We start from the raw sequence: 20859 nt of genomic DNA, 5'->3' as shown, positions 1-20859 counted from the left end.
GACGTGTCACGCGATACACCGCAGCCACAATAAAACTGTATGACAGATGTGTCGCTTTTATTTCACTTTTCCTTTTTTATTCAAAATATTCACAAACTTGCTTACCATGTCATCAACTAGCCTATCTGATATTCCGATTCTCAAATACGTGTAAGTGAGTGGTCGTTTAAAAACCTTTAATCTTGATCTATAATGAGATGGGCGCCGCAATGTTGTCCTGTCAGTCGGATTTACAGCACGTGAATTCATCAGTTTCTCCGAAATAAATGCAAGAAAGTGGCCGGTGAACTGAGAAGAATAGAGTAAACTTTATAGTTACTTCCCCTATGTTTGTCTGATATGAATAACAACACACATGTCGGCAAATTATATTTGAATAGATTGTTATTGCTGCTTCCACAGACATCAGTGTGTGTTTTACAAACTCCAAATGTATTGTTTTAATCGTGCTTATGTGTATTTAAATATCTGAAACCTAAAATAAACATTATGAGGTTGAAAACACTGCTTAGTTGTGCCATAACAGCGCTGAACGCGTCCGACTCTGGCTCAGCGCCAGGCAGCCAACGCGCGAAAGCACAGTCAGTGTTGCCAGATTGGGACGGTGATTTCCAGCCCAAAAGCTCACCAAAACCCGCCCACTACAAGAAAAAACCGCCCAAAATTTTACTGCCGCCAAAATAATATGATATAAATTCATTACCATGTCATTCAGGGTTGATAACAACAATTTGTATCTCTTTAAAACAAAATAACAATGATAAAATAAAATAAAAAATAACAGATCAATGATAAAAAATAAAATACAAAAAAAAAACCCCAGATCAAAACAGGGCAATAATAAAGGAGAATTAGCCAATATGACTAAAATGTCCAGATGGACACTGTCAAAACGGCAATCAAGAAATGAACCGATTACTTTAACCCTCGGAAGTACACATTGCAGAACATAACGCAGAATTTAGCAGTCAAACTCATTCATCGTTGATTCAAACCTTTTTCAGCAGCTGTCAGGGTCGAGTATAGTGCAATCTGGACGGTGTAAAAGTTGCCGATGTCTCTGGTAAGGTTAGGCTAGTGTGCACATGGCCATGGACATATTTCACGTCCCATATTTCATTTAATTTCAAGTCATTCAACTGTGCTCTCCTCAGAGTTATATTCACCATCTATCTCCCACCAGGTGTACGTTTTTAGAGTTGCTCACTACTCTTTACTGTGTAGCTAAAACTTACTGTTTAGAAGGCTATAGCTAGCCGATCACTTTGGCATTAGCGATCACTTCAATATACAGCTACAACTTATCGCGCTCAATCGCATCTGCCTGCTGATCACTGATTGGCTAAAAGTCGTCGGTGATGTCAACACTAACGCCAGCTGACTCTGCATGGGCGCGCGTGTGTGTACACAGTAATGTCATGATGACTGATTTTATGGACTACATGCACACTTTAGTTTAGTTTTTTAATCAATTAGACTTTAAAATGTAGATGTTTGAAAACCGCCGAACTTACCCCAAACCAGCCCAAATTTTGTCCACCCGCCCAAACCCTTTTTTACCCGCACAATCAAATTCAAAACCGCCCAATCTGGCAACACTGAATCTGGCAGTTATGCGACGTCACTGAACATCTAAATGTGGCACCGCACCGTACTCTCATGGGCACAGACATACAAATCTCATATATGAGACCGTACCGCTCAAAAGGTTAATCATGCGGCGCCCGAGTGCATTTGACCGGCATAAAATCGGCATATGTCAGACTGACCGGCCGGTCGCCGGTCATGGCCGATCACGTGAAAATCGGCCAATTCCGGTCACCAGCCGATCAATCGGTGCATCTCTAATGACAAACTATTAATTCTAGGTGATTTTAATATACAATATGTGTTGTCCCTCTCATCCTTTGGTTAATAAATTTATTCAAAGTATTGACTCTTTTAATCTCACTTTGTCTGTCACAGAGTCTACAAGGCCATACTCTTGATTTGGTGATTTCAGCAGGTCTCTCTGTCAGTAATACAGAGATTGATGAAATCAATTATAAGCCAGTATTGTTTAACACTGTACTCAATACTTCAAAGGTTAATATCAAGTCTTGTGATCGTCCAATCCGGTCTGTTAATTCTGCTACATCATCATGCTGTCACTGACCTTCTCTCACTGAAATCATGAAATACTGTGATACTCACACTGCTCTCCGTGTCTGTACACGAGTAAACAGGCTTCTGAACTCCTGTGGAGAAACACACTTTAAGATCCGCTCAGATATGAGCTCACAGAAACATTAATATCTGTCATGAACAAAGTCTCTAAAGCTGCTGTGATCAGAAATAAAACTGATACCTGTGTGTGGAGCTCTCGCTTCTGAAGACGCCGTTCAAGGAACTCTTAGAGGAAAAGATAACAGGAGATGTGAGTAATTATACAAACACACTAATGAAATCCCACATACACTAATGCTTCAGTGACAGTAAAGCTTGTGCATGTTGAGGCCGAGGGCTGTGAGAGAACAGCGTGAGGCCGGTGATTACTGATGAGCTTCACCTGCGCGCCACACCGTCTCGTATCTCACAGAGGAGCTTCAGAAGCACAGAAGAGGAGCGCCGACAGTGAAGGACGAGAGAGGACCAGGCCTGGACTTATGCTGTGTCTATGTGTGTGTGTGTGTGTGTGTGTGTGTGTGTGTGTGTGTGTGTGTGTGTGTGTGTGCGGCTGCCCCTCACGGATGACTGTCGCCTTTACTTTCGGTTTGTGTTTGTTTATTATTAAAGTCTTTAAAGGTTCGCCGGTTCCCGCCTCCTTCTTCCCACAACAACTAACCTCGTTACACATATACATACAGTATAAATATATATAAATACCTCTGATACACTGCGGTCATCAAAGCGACGCCAGATTTCATCTCCACATCTGATGTCTGCATTATAACGTCCAACAACATAGTTTACTACGACATAGAGCTCATACTTATGGGAGAAAACCTGTAACACACAGAAATTATCTTCATTATGTTAATTATATATTTGCATTACACAATATTACATTATTTTCTCTTCTTCATCTTAAAATCCACCAATCAGATCTTCTGTGTTCAAGTTTAATAAAAGTACAGATGAATTGAAAACAGTCGCAACAGAATTACAGTCTTTGACTTCAGCAAGAAATGGAAATGAGTTTAAATTCACAAATAATCTATAATCACAAAACACAGTGTGTGTCTAAAGAGGTTGTGATGTGTGTGTCCGTACAGCATTAAACCGAATCACTGCAACAGACACTCATATTATGTCAGTACCGTGATATGAGGATGAATGATCACTTCCTGGTAATTTCTACTGGAGCTCGACACATATGAGCTCTTCTTCATCTCAGATCTCTTCAAATTAATAATCATGTGTTCTGGAAACTTGATCATTTCCCTTTTCTGTGGAGATAATAATAATATATTAGTCCAGCATGAATGAACTGTGCTGATTTTCTTCACAAGATACTTTCAGCATTTGAGGCAAATATCACAGTGAACGACTGCTTGATTTGGCAGATTTCAGGGCTGTTTTTAATTGACGTTAACATGAAAGTCAACCATTTTTAAAGTGATAATTTCTCTGTTAAATGAGGATCAAAATTCCACACCTGAAGATTTAATATACACTAGAAAAGATACTCACGGTCTCACTGTCTGTCTTTTTTCCACAGAAAACACAGTACTGCTGATATTCTCCACTAATATATGCCTGTAAAGCATCTTCCTACATTTGCAAGAAAACAATGGGAAACGGAAGAAAGATTTCAGGATGAGACGGCAGAATAAAGTTGCTTTAGATCAGTATCTGTGTAGAGGAATCAGTTCTGTAGAGATTCACTCAGAAGAGCAAAGATCTGCTCACCACATCCGGAGAGTTCTGAAGAGACACGGTCAATGAGTGGAAATCCTCAGAGGTTTCTTCTGGATTGTGTCTGTATGACCCGCATGTTCTCGTCGTCTTCATAGTGCCCATAAAAAGCTACACAGATGTGAAGAAAACAGACTTTAGTGATGATCCACAGATATACGTGTGCTTTCACTGTTAAAATGATCATTCTCTGCAGTTCAGCCTCCAGCACATTAGACTGCTGATAAACCTTTAATTGTGTCTCATGCCAACAAATGATAGTCAAGGATCCGAGTGAAGTGCGTTTGTAGAGGAGATCTAAACCAGATATGAGGCAATAATGTCTCTGAGCGTTCTCTGAGCAACACTTCCAGAGCTGAACTGCTGTGAGATGATGATAGATGCTCCTCATGAAGATGACAGAATCACCCAGAAGAAACTAGTTACCTCAGAGGATCCAGGAGTCTTTTCAAGGATCAAACGTAGAAGTTCTGCTGCGTCTCGTTGTTCATGAACTTTGGGTTTGATGGAGAGAAAGCAAATAACAATCAAACACTTATATTGAGTAACTTTCATCAGCAGAAACATTGACTGAATGCTGGAAACAGCAATAAAGAGACCAACCGTCTGTAATGCCGAGGCTCTTCGTGACTCCAGCTGCTGAAACTGCAGTTTTCTGTTGTGTTTCTAATTCACTGAACAACTTCTTCAACTCTTCACCCAAGTGTCCATCAGACGAAACACCGTCTCTGTCCAAACTACAGAAGACATTGAGTGTTTATCGATCAGCTGTTTGTCATGTTGTTTCCACTGCTGGAAGTGAAAGATGTTTCTTTACCTCTGGACATGTTCCCTGAATCCCTTCGTCATGAAGAGCGTCTGAAGAACTGCATTCAAGCAGTTGAACCCTTGATATTCCAGCCCACAGTATCCTGACATGAGAAACACATTAACACTGGACTGACGTCCATCCAGCTGACCAGAGAAACTACAGAAACACATCCGGCAGATCTTACAACATACAGAGCCATCGAGTGTCCATCGAGATCAGAAACTGACTCTACAGTTCAAAGCAAATGTTGGCTAGGTTTAAAAGAGAGTTGGTCTGGACATAGTCAATCAATATTCATCAGCTTCAACAGCAATGAAATGAAATGTGAGAAAAGAAGTCATCTATGACTGCGTGTTAATAATGTCCATCTTCAGAAAACACTCCCAGTATGAACGGTTGTGTGAACTGCAGAGAACTCACTGAAGATCAGACTGTTTCTCACAGAAAACAAACCCGATCATTGTGACAAACACAGACAGTAACGTGAGAAATCAATGCTGTTCATCTCCACAGGGTTTCAGGGACAGAGAAAGTGTTTTCTCTCAGTACAGCTCTACTCTAATCATGATTCACACGCTCTTTACTGATGGAGATGTTCAGATCAGATGAAGGGTTCATGTCTTACTTCTGTTCTCGGCTGTTGAGTCAGTCTTCTTTCTGTTTGAGAGACTCTGGAGATGATCCTCTATGGGTTTCTGTGTCTTCTGGCTCTGTAATATGTTTTAGAGGAACCTGAACTCAAAGACTGTTTACACATTCAGCGCTACAATATCTGACTAAATGACAGAGTCAACAATGATACTTGATCGGACATCTACAACTGCATTATATTCAGAGTCCACAGACCCAACACTGCTGAATAATAGCAGTAGAACAGAATATCACTATTAAATTAAATAACTACTAGAACATAAAAAGATGGCATGTCAAACACCAATTTTCTGTTATTAAACAGGCACACGAAGCTCAAACGATGTGTGTTCCAATGAACCCCTAATAAAACACACACAACCTCTCCAGCAGCAACTGGTTGGGTCACTTCACTGGCCGTCATTGATTGCTGAACTTCACGTCTGTGGAGGAAAATAAAACACTTATTTTAAATGAGTAGTTGATAAATATCACCATCATATCAGAAGAGAGTTTGAATAAGCTGGAGAGACATTGATGATTCTCACATCCAGTCCAGAAAGAGTTGACACACCTCACTTTATAAATGCTGTTTAAAGATTATCATTGTTGTATATTGTGTTAATGCTTGTGTGTGTCATATTTGCCTGCATACGCCGTTATACTCTTCTGAAAGATACAATACTCATGACATGAAAAACATTCTCAATCTTTCTAGCTGAAAATCTGTAGACTAATGAGCAGTGCTGAAGTGATGACACACAAGTATATACTACACTGAAGCTTTACACCAGCGCTGTGCTGCTTACATCTGTTCACTATAATCTTATCATAACAGATTCAGTTCAGATCTAATGACACACACCACAGAATCCAACAGAATAATGTACATATTTGACAGAATCAGATTCATTACCTCTGATGTTCTCCAGAGTCTCCAGCTGCTGTAAGACCAAAAGCACAAACTCTGGTTAATTCTGCTCATAATCAGAGTCAGTGTGTGAATCTCAGCTAGTGTCAAGTGCACATCTTTACCAAGCCATCAATACTGAACTATAACTCTGAGAACTCTGTGTGTGTCGTACTGTAACTGTAAGAGGACAGACACTGAACTGTCTGACACTACTAGTCAATCTTTAGAAAAATAAATGTCATTTGCACAACTCCAGATGCTGACTGTCACTTGTAGTGCTTGTTAACGGCTGTCCTTTAGTTCACTGTGTTTCCCACGTTTACACAGTAACTTTGAGCTCTTCATCTGTGCAGTCATGTTACTGACAGAGCATTGCAGATCATCATGCTGTCACTGACCTTCTCTCACTGAAATCATGAAATACTGTGATACTCACGTCGCTCTCTGCGTCTGTACACGAGTAAACAGGCGTCTGAACTCCTGTGGAGAAACACACTTTAAGATCTGTTCAGATATGAGCTCAGAAACATTAATATCTGTCATGAACAAAGTCTCTAAAGCTGCTGTGATCAGAAATAAAACTGATACCTGTGTGTGGAGCTCTCGTTTCTGAAGATGACGTTCAAGGAACGCTTTGAGATAAAAATAACAGGAGATGTGAGTAATTATACAAACACACTTATGAAATCTCACATACACTAATTACTTCAGTGGCAAAATAATTGTTCCACCCACTGCATCTGCTCCATCTCCTGAGTTTTAAGTCTGTTTTCTTAAGAACTGCATTTCCCATAATCCTCTGCCCAGACTCATTTCCCTGCGTGCCTGTTTCCTGTTAGTCCTGGTCTATTTAAGCTGCCCGTGTTCACTAATTCAAAGTCTTGTTAGCGTAGTCTGCAGTTGTGAGTGTTTCTATTGTCTGTTGCCTGTGTTTGACCTGTGCATGTTTACACGTTTACCCAGAGTGTATTTGGATCTGATTGCCTGTTGTTTTCAACTACTCGCCTGCCTTGTGGATTGTATTTGTTTGCCTGGTTGGACTGGACTTAGTACAGGAAACAGGCGGGGGTTCAGTGCACAATGTTTTCTCTATCACTTATTAAACTGCATATAGATCTTAACGACTCCGCCTTGACCTCTTCGCATCAATTATGCTTGTAGATTTATTTATACCTCTGATACACTGCGGTCCTCAAATCGATGCCAGATTTCATCTTCACATCTGATGTCTGCATTATGACGTCCGCCAACTCGAAGTGTTTTACTGTAGTTTACTACGGCATAGAGCTCATATTCATGGCAGAGAACCTGTTACAGCAGGAGGAATTATCTTCATCATGTTAATTATATGTTTACATTATACAACATTACATTATTTTCTCTTCTTCATCTTAAAATCTTCTGTGCTCTTTTTAATTTGTATCAAGTTTATTAAAGCACAGATGAATTGAAAACAGCCGCAACAGAATTACAGCCTTTGACTTCAGCAAGAAATGGAAATGAGTTTAAATTCACAAATAAGTCTATAATCACAAATGTCAGAGCAAAATGGTTGTGATGTGTGTGCCTGTAAAGCATTAAACCATTATACTAACATATTATTGTCAGTACCGTGATATGAGGACGAATGATCACTTCCTGGTCATTTTTACTGGAGCTCGACACATATGAGCTCTTCTTCATCTCAGATCTCTTCAACACAACAATCATGTGTTCTGGAAACTTGATCATTTCCCTTTTCTGTGGAGAAAATAATAATATATTAGTGCAGCATTAATGACTTGTGCTGCTTTTCTTCACAAGATACTTTCAACATTTGAGGCTAATGTCACAGTGAACGACAGCTTGATTTGACAGATTTCAGGGATGTTTTTAATTAATCTATTTTCATAGAGATTTTTTTTGTGTTAAATGAGAATCATAATTCCACACTTGATGTTACTTGAAGATAATGGACACTAGAAAATATACTCACAGTTTCGTTGTTTGTAGTTCTCCTACAGTGATCACAATACACTGAATCCAGTCTCTTATTTTCAAGAGCTTGTGCCTGTAAAACATCTTCCTACATTTACAAGAAATCAATGGGAAAAGGAAGAAAGATTTCAGGATGAGACGGCAGAATAAAGTTGCTTTAGATGAGTATCTGTGTATAGAAATAACTCTTAGAGATTCACTCAGAAGAGCAAAGATCTGCTCACCACATCCTGAGAGTTCTGAAGAGACACGGTCAATGAGTGGAAATCCTCAGAGGTTTCTTCTGGATTGTCTCTGCATGACCTGCATGTTCTCGTCTTCTTCATAGTGCCCTTAAAAAGCTACACAGATGTGAAGAAACAGACTTTAGTGATGATCCACAGATATACGTGTGCTTTCACTGTTAAAATGATCATTCTCTGCAGTTCAGCCTCCAGCACATTAGACTGCTGATAAACCTTTAATTGTGTCTCATGCCAACAAATGATAGTCAAGGATCCGAGTGAAGTGCGTTTGTAGAGGAGATCTAAACCAGATATGAGGCAATAATGTCTCTGAGCGTTCTCTGAGAAACACTTCCAGAGCTGAACTGCTGTGAGATGATGATAGATGCTCCTCATGAAAGAGACAAAAGAATAACCCAGAAGAAACTAGTTACCTCAGAGGATCCAGGAGTCTTTTTAATGATCAAATGTAGAAGTTCTGCTGCGTCTCGTTGTTCATGAACTTTGGGTTTGATGGAGAGAAAGCAAATAACAATCAAACACTTATATTGAGTAACTTTCATCAGCAGAAACATTGACTGAATGCTTGAAACAGCAATAAAGAGACCAACCGTCTGTAATGCCGAGGCTCTTCGCGACTCCAGCTGCTGAAACTGCAGTTTTCTGTTGTGTTTCTAATTCACTGAACAACTTCTTCAACTCTTCAGCCAAGTGTCCATCAGACGAAACACCGTCTCTGTCCAAACTACAGAAGACATTGAGTGTTTATCGATCGGCTGTTTGTCATGTTGTTTCCACTGCTGGAAGTGAAAGATGTATCTTTACCTCTGGACATGTTCCCTGAATCCCTTCGTCATGAAGAGCGTCTGAAGAACTGCATTCAAGTAGGAGGTGTTCCCTTGATATTCCAGCCCACAGTATCCTGACATGAGAAACACATTAACACTGGACTGACGTCCATCCAGCTGACCAGAGAAACTACAGAAACACATCCGGCAGATCTTACAACATACAGAGCCATCGAGTGTCCATCGAGATCAGAAACTGACTCTACAGTTCAAAGCAAATGTTGGCTAGGTTTAAAAGAGAGTAGGTCTGGACATAGTCAATCAATATTCATCAGCAATGAAATGAAATGAAATGTGAGAAAATAAGTCATCTATGACTGTGTGTTATTAATGTCCATCTTCAGAAAACACTCCCAATATGAACGGTTGTGTGAACTGCAGAGAACTCACTGAAGATCAGACTGTTTCCCACAGAAAACACACCGGATCATTGTGAGAAACACAGACAGTAACGTGAGGCATCAATGCTGTTCATCTCCACAGGGTTTCAGGGACAGAGAAAGTGTTTTCTCTCGGTACAGCTCTACTCTAATCATGATTCACACACTCTTTACTGATGGAGATGTTCAGATCAGATGAAGGGTTCATGTCTTACTTCTGTTCCTGGCTGTTGAGTCAGTCTTCTTTGTGTTAGTTGAGAAAGGACTCTGGAGATGATCATCTCTGGGTTTCTGTGTCTTCTGTCTCTGTAATATGTTTTAGAGGAACTTGATCAAACTCAAAGACTGTTTACACATTCAGCGCTACAATATCTGACTAAATGACAGTGTCGACAACATCTTTACAATCTACAACTGCATTATATTCAGAGTCCACAGACCCAACACTGCTGAATAATAGCAGAATAACAGAATATCACTATTAAATTAAATAACTACTATAACATAAAAAGATGGCATGTCAAACACCAATTATCTGTTATTAAACAAGCACACGAAGCTCAAACGATGTGTGTTCACAATGAAACCCCTAATAAAACACACACAACCTCTCCAGCAGCAACTGGTTGGGTGACTTCATTGGCCGTCATCAATCGCTGAACTTCACGTCTGTGGAAGAAAATAAAACCCTTTTTTTAATGAGCAGTTGATAAATATCACCATCATATCAGAAGAGAGTTTGAATAAGCTGGAGAGACATTGATGATTCTCACATCCAGTCCAGAAAGAGTTGACACACCTCACTTTATAAACACTGTTTAAGATTCTCATCATGACATGAAAAACATTCTCAATCTTTCTAGCTGAAAATCTGTAGACTAATGAGCAGTGCTGAAGTGATGACACACAAGTATATACTACACTGAAGCTTTACACCAGCGCTGTGCTGCTTACATCTGTTCACTATAATCTTATCATAACAGATTCAGTTCAGATCTAATGACACACACCACAGAATCCAACACACTAATGTACATATTTGACAGAATCAGATTCATTACCTGTGATGTTCTCCAGAGTCTCCAGCTGCTGTAAGACCAAAAGCACAAACTCTGGTTAATTCTGCTCATAATCAGAGTCAGTGTGTGAATCTCAGCCAGTGTCAAGTGTACATCTTTACCAAGCCATCAATACTGAACTATAACTCTGAGAACTCTGTGTGTGTCGTACTGTAACTGTAAGAGGACAGACACTGAACTGTCTGACACTACTAGTCAATCTTTAGAAAAATAAATGTCATTTGCACAACTCCAGATGCTGACTGTCACTTGTAGTGCTTGTTAACGGCTGTCCTTTAGTTCACTGTGTTTCCCACGTTTACACAGTAACTTTGAGCTCTTCATCTGTGCAGTCATGACGGCGTATAACTATGATTGAGTTACTGACAGAACATTGCAGATCATCATGCTGTCACTGACCTTCTCTCACTGAAATCATGAAGTACTGTGATACTCACGTCGCTCTCTGCGTCTGTACACGAGTAAACGGGCGTCTGAACTGCTGTGGAGAAACACACACTTTAAGATCTGTTCAGATATGAGCTCACAGAAACATTAATATCTGTTATGAACAAAGTCTCTAAAGCTGCTGTGATCAGAAATAAAACTGATACCTGTGTGTGGAGCTCTCGTTTCTGAAGACGCCGTTCAAGGAACTCTTTGAGGAAAAAATAACAGGAGATGTGAGTAATTATACAAACACACTTATGAAATCTCACATACACTAATTACTTCAGTGGCAAAATAATTGTTCCACCCACTGCATCTGCTCCATCTCCTGAGTTTTAAGTCTGTTTTCTTAAGAACTGCATTTCCCATAATCCTCTGCCCAGACTCATTTCCCTGCGTGCCTGTTTCCTGTTAGTCCTGGTCTATTTAAGCTGCCCGTGTTCACTAATTCAAAGTCTTGTTAGCGTAGTCTGCAGTTGTGAGTGTTTCTATTGTCTGTTGCCTGTGTTTGACCTGTGCATGTTTACACGTTTACCCAGAGTGTATTTGGATCTGATTGCCTGTTGTTTTCAACTACTCGCCTGCCTTGTGGATTGTATTTGTTTGCCTGGTTGGACTGGACTTAGTACAGGAAACAGGCGGGGGTTCAGTGCACAATGTTTTCTCTATCACTTATTAAACTGCATATAGATCTTAACGACTCCGCCTTGACCTCTTCGCATCAATTATGCTTGTAGATTTATTTATACCTCTGATACACAGCGGTCCTCAAATCGATGCCAGATTTCATCTTCACATCTGATGTCTGCATTATGACGTCCGCCAACTCGAAGTGTTTTACTGTAGTTTACTACGGCATAGAGCTCATATTCATGGCAGAGAACCTGTTACAGCAGGAGGAATTATCTTCATCATGTTAATTATATGTTTACATTATACAACATTACATTATTTTCTCTTCTTCATCTTAAAATCTTCTGTGCTCTTTTTAATTTGTATCAAGTTTATTAAAGCACAGATGAATTGAAAACAGCCGCAACAGAATTACAGCCTTTGACTTCAGCAAGAAATGGAAATGAGTTTAAATTCACAAATAAGTCTATAATCACAAATGTCAGAGCAAAATGGTTGTGATGTGTGTGCCTGTAAAGCATTAAACCATTATACTAACATATTATTGTCAGTACCGTGATATGAGGACGAATGATCACTTCCTGGTCATTTTTACTGGAGCTCGACACATATGAGCTCTTCTTCATCTCAGATCTCTTCAACACAACAATCATGTGTTCTGGAAACTTGATCATTTCCCTTTTCTGTGGAGAAAATAATAATATATTAGTGCAGCATTAATGACTTGTGCTGCTTTTCTTCACAAGATACTTTCAACATTTGAGGCAAATGTCACAGTGAACGACTGCTTGATTTTGCAGGTTTCAGGGTTGTTTTTAATTAATCTATTTTCATAGAGATTTTTTTTGTGTTAAATGAGAATCATAATTCCACACTTGATGTTACTTGAAGATAATGGACACTAGAAAATATACTCACAGTTTCGTTGTTTGTAGTTCTCCTACAGTGATCACAATACACTGAATCCCCTTTCTTATTTTCAAGAGCTTGTGCCTGTAAAACATCTTCCTACATTTACAAGAAATCAATGGGAAAAGGAAGAAAGATTTCAGGATGAGACGGCAGAATAAAGTTGCTTTAGATGAGTATCTGTGTATAGAAATAACTCTTAGAGATTCACTCAGAAGAGCAAAGATCTGCTAACCACATCCTGAGAGTTCTGAAGAGACACGGTCAATGAGTGGAAATCCTCAGAGGTTTCTTCTGGATTGTCTCTGCATGACCTGCATGTTCTCGTCTTCTTCATAGTGCCCTTAAAAAGCTACACAGATGTGAAGAAACAGACTTTAGTGATGATCCACAGATATACGTGTGCTTTCACTGTTAAAATGATCATTCTCTGCAGTTCAGCCTCCAGCACATTAGACTGCTGATAAACCTTTAATTGTGTCTTGTAAGGATGGACTTTTACTAAGAGTGAATTCAAGAATCCTAAACCGCAATAAAACAATAAAACTCACTAATCTGAAGAAGAGATCTATGGGACAGAGAGCACAACACAACTTCTCCAATCTCGTCTCTTCCCCCCATGCTGGGGTCCTGACTCCTCACACTATCTTCTCCCCCCAGGTCTCATTCAGTCATGCAAAACACACACACCTACTGTCTCCAGTTGTTTTATGAGAGGTCAAAATAAATACTTCTGGTGCGAATGGTAAAGAAGTTTCATTCCCGCAGCAGCAGAACAGTCAGAACAAAGAAAACAATGCCTGTTCTTCTGATGTGGGAAGATGCCCCAATAAAGATAATAGATAACCATTTGTGTTTATCCCCCAAACCCAGGCGTGACCACTTGGGCACGAGAAAGGGTCCAGCAAAAGCTGAATAAATATTTGGGTGCTAGATGTTTATTGTTCTTTTGTTCCACTTGGGTATTTAAAGGGAATTGGCAAACCACTCAAGGAAGCATCTGTAAACAGAACTTCCCACACTGTTGCTGTGTGTCTCTATTGCCAGGTATGCTGACTCTTTGAAACTATTTTTGATATTGCATTTTGAATGTTGTCTCTATTATATGCTGATCAGTTGTGTATTATGTATTCTTTTTAATTCTTTTTATTGGATGTTTAATTCTGCCTGGCAAAAATAAATGTTAACCTTGATTTATTCTGCATTCTTCTGAAATCATTATTTCCAGTAGATTAATGTGTAGTCTGGTGTTTCCGCAAAACTTTGTCCAGAATAGATCAAACTGAAGGCACTTTGAATGGACCATGGGGCACATCTTAGAAAAACCTTCTGATTTCTGACTATTTCCTGACTTAGCATGTTGTATGCTGCAAATATTATATAAATTATGCCTATGGGTCTGTAGTGTGCGACCGCATGGGGTAAAATATTTGTACTGCACCCTCTGACTATTTCAGGACTGGCTAGTTTGTGATCGTGAGCGCGCAGTCGCGACGTGACGTCTCAAAGTGACACTAGGTCCATAATGAGCGAATATTTGAAAGTATGAGATGCCTAGAATAATTCTTGGTCTAAATTAAATCACAACTAATCTGCGGATCAGCTGTTAAGATAGACAATTGGAATAAACAAAGAGTTACTTAAAATTTGGAGTCAGATTAAATTATTCATGGAGTCAGAATTAAAATTGGAAATCCACTGTTTAATAAATTAAAGTGATTTTTCCAGAAGCGCCCGAAAAGACATACACGCTGAATTCCCTTCGAACCAAGACACTGGACACCGTCTTTGGGCCGGTGATTGGAGCTTACAAAGTGGTGACCCCGACATAATCTCCCAGTCTCAGGCGAGTGACGTCTTTCGGCGCGACAATTCAGATCTGAACGGAGCATGAGGTTTGAGCTTCTCCTTCTCTGTCTCCAGCTACTGTGGTAAGTACGTTTTTCCTTTATCTTTTAGAAAGTGTTGAGGGAAAACTTAGACGCACCTCATATAGACACATTGGTAGAACGGGTCGGAATACCCAGGATAGACCGGAACCGCAGAAAACCGGTATAAATCTAAGATTACAAGAAAAACATGGCTTATCAGGGAAATGGTAGTTCGAGTGTAGACAAGGATGTAATGGAAACTCTTGCTTTGCAAATCAAAGATCTTCTTTTTCGTTTGCGTAACAATGGGGTAGATTTTGATTGGAATAATGAACAAATTTTAGCCTGGTACGCGACCGAAGGGAAAAAACTAGAGACTAAATCTCATTTTCGGAAAATTCCGGTCGCGATCATCTATTTGCTACGTCGAAATGATTTAAAAACTATTGTTGAAAACGAACGCGTGATTTCAAACATCAAAGAACTAGAAACAGCGCGATCAGATGAGTTGAAAAAACTCAGAGCACAGGTCGAAGCATCTGTGTATGATAAACAAACTTGGGCAAGACAGGGCGACGTGATGGGAACACAAATTAAAAAACTTGAGAAGAAACTTCAAGTAGATAAACAATACACGTCCGCGCTCGAGGAGTGCTGCGGTTCTGCAGGCTTTCCTATAGCTGCAGTTAAAATAGCGGCGATAAATTCAAAAATTGGCGATGATGTATACAGTGATAGCGATGAGGATGATATGGTAGCAGCTCTACCGAGCGGCATCCAAGATCAGTTGTCACTGAGAGAAGCTCGTAGACAAACTCCAAAGGGACGCTCTATTCTGGGAGTGCGCAATCTTTCTCCAGAACCCGCGACGGAAATGTATTATCCAAATAGACCCGAAGAACCGAAACCCCGCAGTCCCATACGAACTCGAAGTAAATCTGGCACTGTTCTCCGAAAGCCCGTAAAAGTTGCTGTTCTTAAAACAATGACTAATGCAGATGATGAAGTCACTACCATTAGCCGACCTTTAACTTGCGAAGAGTGCACAAAACACAAAGAAGTTGTGGGCACAATGCCAAGAAAAGGCCCTTTTCAACCCTACTGGGACAACTTAATGTTACAGGCCTCAGTGTACAAGTTAGAGCCTAGAGACGTTTGGCAAGTAGCCCTCCTCACTATTCCAGACGAGCTAAAACCAAAAATGTCACGTGAATTGAGATCTGGAGAAATTATAATCAAACAGGAAGATGAAGATGAAAATGAGGTTTATGAAAGATTGAGGGAGACTTTATTAGAGTTAAGGGGACCATCACACGCCGAGTGGAACAGAATTTTAGATATCAAACAGGCCACCAAAGAGCCATTTGAAATTTATGCTGAACGTTTATGGGTGACTTACAAAGAGCACTCAGGGTTAGAAGATGCACAGCGTGATCAGGAAGTTTTACTTCAACTCCTGAAAAATAATGCAGGCCCTCATATACAGCAGGCGCTCGTTCATGGAGCCGATCCATCTGAAAATACCTACCGGTCACTGGTGGATTGGGCTTCCAAAATAGAAACTAGGCTCAAGCAAAGCAAAGCTCGTTCTGTTTCAACAACGCAATGGTTAGCTGAAGGAAAAGGTGCTAAAAATCCTGGTCTTAGGACTAAGCCACTACAATGCTTTTATTGCAAGAAAACTGGCCATACTATTCAGAGCTGCTTCAAGCTAAAAAGAGAGCAGACCAATCAAAAAACGCATTCCAAAAATGACGACGAAATTCTCAGACGCTTAGGGAATTTGATTTCAGAAAATAATCCTTCAGAGAATAGCTCAAAACAAATTGAAGAACAATCGACGAACCAGGGCGGCCCTTACAAAAACTTGCAGGCAGATCTTGCTATCCTGTTGGCGAAATATAACAATCCCCAATAGGGGTGCGTGGCCTCCGTTGCTATAGGAAGCGTTATTACAGGCGGAAACCGAATCAAAATAAAAGCTAATCTTGGAGGCCGGTTAGTTAACATTCTTATTGATAGCGGAGCCGCTTGTTCTTGCACAAACATTCCGTTACCGCTAAGCACGCGAACGATTCAAATTAAAGGAATAGGCGACACTTTGATGACAGCAACTCAAACAAAATCAGTCCAACTCGATTTAGGCATGGTAGTGCTAAAAGAACAATTCTGGTATTTACCAGATAACAGCGAAGGAACTGTATTGGGTATGGACATTATGAGAAAACATGGCTTTGTAATTCATTGTTTTGAAAAACAAATTGAAGTTCAAACAAACAAAACGGCAAAGAAGTGCCTGCCGCAAGGCAAGGCCAATATCATGTCCATATCCAGCACAGATCCAATTCAACTTCTCATCAACAAACACAGCGACGTTTGGGCTAATCATGAACACGACTGCGGCCTCGTTGATTTTGAAGTATGCATTGAGGGAGAGCCCCCTCCCCCACAAAAACAATATCGCATTAAGCCAGAGGCAGAGGTCGCTGTTCATGAGATAGTGAAACAGCTTGAGATTAGAGGCATAGTTCGGCGATGCTGTTCAACTACAAATTCTCCGTGTTTACCAGTTCCAAAACCTAACGGTAAATGGCGTCTTTGCATTGATTATCAGCGTCTCAATAAAGTTCTGCCTAAAGCAACAGCCATAGTGGCAAATCCAGCTACAATCTTATCACAAGTCTCAACCAATGCTTCGTGGTTCACAGTGCTTGACATCAAAAATGGTTTTTGGTCTATTAAAGTCAAACGAGAAGACCAGTGGAAGCTGGCCTTTACTGTAAATCAAATGCAGTATACCTGGGAAAGAATGCCGCAAGGCCTTCACAACAGCCCCTCGATTTTTCATCGAGCTGTGGCAGATGTGCTCAGTCCCTTACTAGGGACTGGCAAAGTAGTTCACTATGTAGACGACATACTGATAGCCACAGAAGAACCACTTGAGAACCACTTGCACCTGGTTGACGAAGTGTTACAGATGCTAGCTGGCGCAGGCTTTAAAATGAACAAAGACAAAGCCCAAATTGCACAAAGGGAAGTACACTATTTAGGATACACTCTGACTCAAAGTCACAGAGCCTTAACAGACGACAGGAAAAAATGCATTGCCGAACTGCCTCGACCTTATACTTTAAACTCGCTGCAAAATGTATTGGGTACAGCAAACTATTTACGAGATTTCATCCCTGATTTTGCAAATACCGCCGCACCGTTGTATTCGCTTTTAAAAGGGAAAACAAAACCAAATGATGTCCTTGAATGGGCCGATGAACACGAACAGGCTTTTACAGATTTGAAACAACGTTTGTGTGCCGCGCCCGCCCTGGGTTTGCCCAACCCATCAAAAAATTTCCACATTCAAGTAGACGCGCATGAAATTACACTAAGCGGAGTCTTAGCTCAGGAATATGGAGGAAAACTGCGTCCAATCGCTTACTACAGCCGGAAAAAATCTCTGGTCGAACAAGGATTCGACCCATGTACACAGCATGTGCTTGCGGTGCATTGGATGTTAAAAACAACAGAACCCATTGTAGGTTTCCAGTCTGTAGTTATACACACAATGCACACGCCTGTGCGAATGCTGTTACAGGGCCGAATAAAGGGAGTTTCCTCCCAAAGATTAGCAAGATGGCTAGCAGACATTCAAGCGCGCGAAATCACAACAAAAAACACACGAATTTTGCCACATCTGCTCGGGGATGTTGAGGGACACCCGCACACATGCCAGCCCAAACAAGAGGCACAAAGCCTTGTCCATGACGAGCCACTTCCAGGCCAAGTGCATGTGTACATTGATGGTTCTCGATTCTGTCAAAATGGTCATTTCTATACTGGCTGTGCAGTGTGGACCCCTCATCTTCCCGAGACAGATGCTAAACGGCAATTGTTGTTTAAACTACCAGCTAACATATCCGCACAAGAAGCTGAACTCATTGCACTGCTAGAAGCGATCAAGGCACACCCTGAACCGCTCTGCGTGTACACTGACAGTCGGTATTCTTTTGGCGTCGTAACTGATTTTATGGCCCAATGGCAATTGAGAAAGTTTCTCACTTCTGCTGGGACACCCATAAAACATTTCAACACTATAACTGCAATATGGCAAGCTGTACAAGCGCGGAACAACTCCATCTCCGTGGTAAAAGTGCGCGCGCACATTAACAAAAATCCAGATGAACACGAGAACAACAATAACATTGTTGACCAATTAGCTAAGCTGGCAGCAGTGAAAGGCGACCATTGGCAAAACGAGACAACCTCTGTTTCTGTAGCAAGTGCTTCGCAAGTCACACCCATCGACCTCAAACAGTACCAGCAAGATCTGTGGGTCTCTGATGGAGAACTTGTATCACACTTGAAACATGATCAGATGGTGAATATAATTGAAGGCATAGTAATCCGAGATGGAAAATTTGTCGTTCCAGAAGCCCTCCAAAAGCCAATAATCAAATTATATCATGATTATGCGCATGTATCGGCAACAAAAACAGCACAGTTGATACAAAAACAGTTTTGGTGGCAAGGAATGACAGCTGACATTGAAAGATGGTGCTATGACTGTCTGGTGTGTGCAACAATTAACCAGGGAAAGCTAGGCCGAACAAACCTACGTAGACCGGAACCACCAAAAGGGCCCTGGGAGTCCTTACAATTAGATTTCATTGGTCCGCTTCCCAGTGCCAAGGGCGGGTATCGTTATTGCCTCGTGATAATTGACAAATTCTCAAAATGGATTGAAGCAATTCCCACTCGCAATAATACAGCAAACACCGTGGCACGTGTGATAGCGAACCAAATCATCCCCCTTTGGGGAGCACCCATTCAAATTGAATCAGATCAAGGGACTCACTTTACTGGACAAGTCATGAAAAATATGTGCAAAATGCTGAATATCAAGCAAAAATTTCACATTCCATACAGGCCGCAAAGTTCTGGTATGGTTGAACGTGCGAACCGCACCATCAAAGAAAATATTGCTAAGCAAATAGCTCAACACCAAAACAGGTGGAGTGATGCTTTGCCCACTGTTCTGACTGTGCTGCGAGCAACCCCATCAAAAGCTACGGGCATCAGCCCATATGAGCTTATGACTGGAAGGGTGATGAAGTTACCCATTGATCCAGAAATTTCCCCAGCAGACCTGGGGCCCCTCATGCTCGCAACTCAGCAGACGGTGTTGGTGCAATTGCAAGAAAGGCTGAAGGTGCTGCACGCCCAGGCTGGACTGAAACAACAACAGTCAGACCTGACAAATGATGCACAATTTAACCCAACCTCTGAGACAACATTTTCAGAAGGAGACATTGTGATGGTACGCGTTTTTGTAAAACAAAGCGCATTTTCCCCTAGATGGCACGGGCCCTATGAAATTAAAGCTGTTTGCAACAGTTGCGTGGCCGTGACCATCAGAGGAAAATTAAGATGGTACCACATGTCCCAATGTAAACGGTTCAAAGGTTCAGTGAATTAATTATGATCTTTTCCTTCATAGGACAGTCATCGCAATTCCATGGAGGCCAGATGCCAGGACGGTGTCCGGACCCACCTGCATCGAATTGGGACAACGAGTCACACTCGCACACACCCTAGGATGCGGTAGATGGGTATGGAAATATATTAAGGGGCCGTCCACATCATACATTCCAGTCACATACAAAGAAATAGTCACATGGCCCCCCGGATTAGCACCGGAACCAAATTGTGCAACAAAAATATGCTGTAAGACAGGTTCTACCCATCTTCCAGACAAAAACCTCACAAGCTACACACGCGCACCACAAGTTCACCATAACATTACCGCCTGGTACCAACTTGAAGAATTTCCAGATTCAAATATTGGTAATATGCACACACTATATGAAAATAACAACAATGGCGGAGATCCAAAAAAATGTTATTCCACTAAGGACCTCCAACCAAACACATATAGGTGCACACACACCACAACACATAACAATACACATTTAAAGTTTACTGAACTTCTTTTCAATCTAACAAATAAGGTATCTAACAATAATTTGAAAACATTTGTTTGGACCGGCCGAAAAGAAGGAACGTACTGTGTGGGAAAATGTGAGGCAAATATGGATAATTTCACTAGCCCTCACAATTGTTCATGGACTTTACACCATTGCTTTAACTTAACCACATGCGGTTACAAAAAACCCACACAGTGTCCGAAATTGTATACCACCCCTCCAGGTGGCATAATCAAAGGAAATGTAAATAAGACTTTACTACATGACGTCAATCTTG

At 40.9% G+C, this 20859-nt stretch overlaps 1 protein-coding gene across 1 annotated transcript in view; it reads right to left on the bottom strand.

Annotated features, from left to right (window-relative positions):
• The window catches only part of LOC307151533 (uncharacterized protein), a 197238-nt gene that overhangs the window by 19255 nt on the left and 157124 nt on the right, over nt 1-20859 (bottom strand). Inside the window, exons 38-67 of the mRNA XM_079859626.1 lie at nt 12966-13082; nt 12740-12829; nt 12376-12504; nt 11938-12072; nt 11353-11396; nt 11197-11240; nt 10742-10769; nt 10289-10349; nt 9896-9986; nt 9278-9374; nt 9064-9197; nt 8887-8954; nt 8453-8569; nt 8227-8316; nt 7863-7991; nt 7425-7559; nt 6840-6883; nt 6688-6731; nt 6255-6282; nt 5721-5781; nt 5334-5418; nt 4715-4808; nt 4501-4634; nt 4324-4391; nt 3892-4008; nt 3673-3753; nt 3300-3428; nt 2866-2985; nt 2348-2391; nt 2194-2237 (exon numbers count right to left, since the gene is read on the bottom strand). Coding sequence (XP_079715752.1) covers nt 2194-2237; nt 2348-2391; nt 2866-2985; nt 3300-3428; nt 3673-3753; nt 3892-4008; nt 4324-4391; nt 4501-4634; nt 4715-4808; nt 5334-5418; nt 5721-5781; nt 6255-6282; nt 6688-6731; nt 6840-6883; nt 7425-7559; nt 7863-7991; nt 8227-8316; nt 8453-8569; nt 8887-8954; nt 9064-9197; nt 9278-9374; nt 9896-9986; nt 10289-10349; nt 10742-10769; nt 11197-11240; nt 11353-11396; nt 11938-12072; nt 12376-12504; nt 12740-12829; nt 12966-13082 — 2602 coding nt within the window. The remainder of the gene's footprint in view (nt 1-2193; nt 2238-2347; nt 2392-2865; nt 2986-3299; nt 3429-3672; nt 3754-3891; nt 4009-4323; nt 4392-4500; nt 4635-4714; nt 4809-5333; nt 5419-5720; nt 5782-6254; nt 6283-6687; nt 6732-6839; nt 6884-7424; nt 7560-7862; nt 7992-8226; nt 8317-8452; nt 8570-8886; nt 8955-9063; nt 9198-9277; nt 9375-9895; nt 9987-10288; nt 10350-10741; nt 10770-11196; nt 11241-11352; nt 11397-11937; nt 12073-12375; nt 12505-12739; nt 12830-12965; nt 13083-20859) is intronic.

Source organism: Squalius cephalus (assembly GCF_949319135.1).
Source record: "Squalius cephalus genome assembly, chromosome: 23".
Taxonomy (NCBI): Eukaryota; Metazoa; Chordata; class Actinopteri; order Cypriniformes; family Leuciscidae; genus Squalius; species Squalius cephalus.
Note: the sequence above shows the minus strand (reverse complement) of the source record. Positions and strands in the feature narration are given on the sequence as shown.